The 4,245-nt window shown below is 54.8% G+C and overlaps 1 protein-coding gene across 1 annotated transcript; it reads right to left on the bottom strand.

Annotated features, from left to right (window-relative positions):
- Positions 1 to 3,950: 3,950 nt before the first annotated feature.
- Positions 3,951 to 4,244, bottom strand: LOC104287653 (noggin-2-like; the record flags this gene model as incomplete). Its single annotated transcript, XM_009886379.1, has 1 exon — positions 3,951 to 4,244. A coding segment is annotated over one exon (294 nt), but the record flags the coding sequence as incomplete, so codon positions are not given.
- Between the last annotated feature and the right edge of the window lies 1 nt (position 4,245).

Below are 4,245 nucleotides of genomic sequence, written 5' to 3'. Positions count from 1 at the left end.
TGGGAGAGCAATTCACCAGGTGACAGAAGGGCCTTGACACGCAGAATGAAGAGATGGAGACCTCTGTGGACCTGAGAGAGAGACTCTCTGCTCTGAGCCAGCCTTTGTAGGGACTACAAGGAAGGGATCTGGACGTGATCCAGCTGAGCACAGCACGGCTAGCACACGTGGTGGTGGAGAAGGCAAGCTCTGGCCAGTGCTGGCTGTGGAGAGGAAAGCCACCTTTGCTTCCTCATCGTGCCAATGGACGTGTCTCCACAGGACGTGGGGCAGCCATCAGGTCCATAGAGCCTCCTCTGCCACGTGCGCTCTGCCCTGCCCGAAGGAAGAAGGGGTTAAAGCACTGATCCTCCCGCTAACGGCCTTCTGCTTAAGCCCCAAGACTCGGTGCAGAGAAGGGAGACTGCAAAGCGCGTGGCTCACTGTGGCTTCACAGGGCATGGACATGGTCCCCCTGCAAATACCGGGTGAACGGAGGGACCGTCTGGGTGCCCAGGAGCAAGTATGCCTGCGTCTGGCCGCAGCACGTCTCTTTCCAACGTGATGACAAATGGGACCCAACCTAGAGGATGCCACCCATCCTTGGTTCTCCAGGCCCATCTATGAGGCCATCGCCCCAGAGCACAAGGGGAAAGACCCATGTATTCAGAAGTTGGCACCTACCACATCTCGGGGTTCTGCTGGTTCTGCCCCCTTCTCTCTCCCCCCCAGCTTGTCCCTTAATCACAAGCAGCTTGGGGAGACAATGAAATAACCGCACCAAAGAATCAGGCTTGTTCCCCTTTGTCTTTCCCTCCTTTGAGGCTCAGCAGACGAGGCGAGCCATCACGCCCATGGCCTGGCTGTCACACGTCCGACTCATCGCCTCCTGGGCGGCAGAGCAGGAGGTGCCTTCGCACAAGGTGACCATGCATTGGCACAAGGTCACCGCACAGCAGCGCCGCGGCAGGTTGGCGAGGCAGGGCCCAGCAAGCTGGCACGCACCCCATGGGGCTGCCCTCTGCTCCCCGGCCCCTGCCAGCACCGAGCACCTCGGCGCTCGGCTCTTTTGCTTTCGCCTCCAAACAAGCTGTCATCTCAAGCGGGACCACTGAGTTCTCCCCAGAGATGGAGGCAGCCCCCCTCCTTCCTCCAGCACATGGCACGGAAGCTTTTAGGCTGGGTTTCGCTGGAGTTCACACAAATCTCGCCTTCCCTGTTCCCACCCACCCCACCCCCCCTTCCCCGCGCAACTGAACTCAGCCATTGAGCCCAGCGAATGGTTTATTTCCCAGGTTAGCACAAAGCAGGGGTCTCTGTGTGCCCCTGGAACCAGCAGAACAAAACGCACAAAGACGTTAGAGGGCCATTTGTAACCAAATCCCAACACACCAGATACTGTTGGGATTATGTCAGAAATATTTTCCCAGAATGCCCTCCCCCCATGCTCCCTCCTACAGATGTTCGGCCCCCACACCACAGATGTTGTTCCTCTCGCAAAATGAGCTTTCCCCTTCCTCTCCCAAATGCCCCTGATGTTTTGCACATTGCCTTCGCCGAGGTCTCTTTTCCACCCTGCCCTTCACATCCACTCCCCCTTCCCCGGTCCCTTGCTGACGAATGCGTGGAAAAGCCAACCTGCTTCCTCGTGCGGGGCCGAGTGGATGGCCACAGGGCTCTGCGGGGATGTTGGCTGCTGGATGTCACTGTCCCTCTTGCCTTGTCCCCACCATGCCAGTTAGAAAAGCCCTGACCCCGTTTCGGCCTCAACCTGTGCATGACCTCCAGGCTCTGCAGGCCTTCTCCAGGGGAGCCTCGCCAGAGAGTGGTCCCCTTGGAGGAAGATGGAGGGATGCGAGCCAGACCCCTTGGAGGGTCCCGGCGCCTTCCCATGGGCTCGGCGTCATGCAGCTTTCCTCCGCTGCGTGCCGAGCTGGAGGGGGACAGGGTCTTCCTGCCTCTCCGCAGACGGCTTGGCGGAGCACAGCTCCTCGCTGGCAAGGGCCTTCGGCAGCAGTTTGTTACTCAGGGATGCCGGGCGCATTTCAGACACCGGAGGGAACGGCCAAACCTTCCCCTCCAGCACCGGCAGCCCACGCGGAGCACGCAGGGGGATGGCCTGGCAGCCTGTTAGGGCCCCGCTCCAAGCCCTATGACAGACAGACAGACAGACAAGACAGATCTCCGTCGGGAGCGGGCTTGCACTGCCCCCCCGCCCACCGGCGCCGAGCCCCCCCCCAGCCGGGCGGGCTGCCGGCAGCCTGCCCGAGCGGAGCCGTCCCGTCTCCCCCTTGCCCTGGCTCCATGAGCTCCGGCGGGAGAGCCGGGGGTCCCCCCGGCCCCCCGGCACACGAGGGCAGCAAGCTGAGGGCACGCAGCACCGTTGCAGGATCCTCCTGACCCCAGCACGCACCCGGCAGAGATGGCAGCCCCAGGGCTCTGCCATGGCAGCAGGGCTGGGCACAGGGCTCGTCTCCATCCTTCCCTCCTGTGCTAGTGGCGGCAGCCGAGAAAAAACATTTGTTCTGACACACGCGAGGCTGCCAAGCTGTGTCAGGCGCTTTGATGGCCGGGGCGGTAATCTCGACCGCTTCCTCTGCCAGCGGGAGAGACGAATCCAAGAGCCACAGAGCATGCGGGAGCCCGAGACGGGCAACACGAAGCAGGAATCTCCCAAGGACTTCAGATGACACCTCCTGTCCGGGACATCGCAGCTCTTTTGTGCATTACAAGCCAATCTCCCATTATTTTTTTTTTTTTTCCTTTTTTGCTCCCCAGCAGATTATATATGCAAAGAAAACCCAGAGCGGGATCCTGGAGAGGCGTAAACCAGTGGAGCTCTACCAACCTTCTGGGCGTATCGCGATTTACACCAGCGTGGCCCAGCCAAAGCCCTTTACTCATCACCTGCTCCGAGCAAGAATTCGAGTCTCCGATGGTCTCCCAGGGAGCCGGGGTGCAGCACAGGGGTTTTCTTCAAAGATAGAGTTTATTGCTAAAAATGTTTTGATCAGTGATAGCTCATATTTACATTGATATGTTTTAAAAGGAATATTCAAGTAAACATTTCCAATAGTTTCTGGCATAATCTCTAGCTTTTTTTCCTATACACAAACGTTAAAAATAAATAAACTGTACACAGAAAATTTCCTTTAACATCTCTACACGACTATATGTATTCCCACACAACAAAACGATTCCACTCTTTCATAGATTTGTACTTTTCTTTAAAATTTCCTCCTTAATTAATCGTTGTACACTTAAAAAAAAAAAAAACCTAGAGAGCTTGGCATATTAGTTCAAACATCAGTGACAAGGTCTGAAGAAGACTAAAAAAATACAGCACAGAGAAACAACCGTCTTCGGGGATGCTGCCGTTCTTTCTTTTCTTTTTTTTAACCTCCCCCCCACCCCCCTTTAATAAAATCATCTTTACAGGAAATTTCTGCCCTTCCCTTCAGCAGGGAAGTGCTCAAGGTTCTGTGGGGATGGGTTTAAAATGTGGTCCTATGTCTTTATAATAATAATAATAACAATAATAATTATAATAATAATAAAAAAAACAGCTGCGATTTCCCCCCTTTCCTTTAAAATCTCTCTATTTACACGGTTGGTAATTTTTTTCTTTTTTTTTTCTTTTTTAGTTTTTTTTATTTTCCTTTTGTTAGAAGGCTATATACGTATAAAAATAGACATCTGATTGTAGTGCTTTACGGTGCCTTTGGCCTGCCCTGCAGTTCCTGGGTTTCGCTTTTCCCCTTTCAAATAAAATAACATTAAAACAGAGTCCAAAAGAAAGAGAAAACAAAAATATTTTAAAATAAAAATAATAACACACACACACTCCCCCTGTTCCTCCCCAACCCCGAGCTGGGGGAGGGTGGAGGGGAGGGGAAAAAAAAAATTAAAAGAAAAGAAGCCCCCCAATGATCCAAACGCGAGAAGGCGGCAGTGCAAGGGGCCGAGGGCGGCTAGCAGGAGCACTTGCACTCGGAGATGAGCGGGTACTGCACGGGGATCCAGGTGCAGTACTTCTGGCTGGACCAGCCCTGGCAGTGCCACCGCAGGAAGGTCTTGGTGACCGACTTGACGGGTTTGCAGAACATGCCCTCGGGCAGCGAGCAGGACTTCTCGGCGAAGCAGTTGCCCTCCTTGATGTAGCGGGGCCAGAAGCGGACGCCCAGGTCCTTCCAGGTGTAGAGGACGGGGCAGTAGGTGTACGCCCACAGCCACTGCAGCACCTTCCTCCGCGCCTTCTTGCCCACC

The sequence above is a fragment of the Charadrius vociferus genome, unplaced genomic scaffold (genome assembly GCF_000708025.1).
Source record: "Charadrius vociferus isolate BGI_N301 unplaced genomic scaffold, ASM70802v2 scaffold585, whole genome shotgun sequence".
In the NCBI taxonomy this organism is placed as follows: Eukaryota; Metazoa; Chordata; class Aves; order Charadriiformes; family Charadriidae; genus Charadrius; species Charadrius vociferus.
Note: the sequence above shows the minus strand (reverse complement) of the source record. Positions and strands in the feature narration are given on the sequence as shown.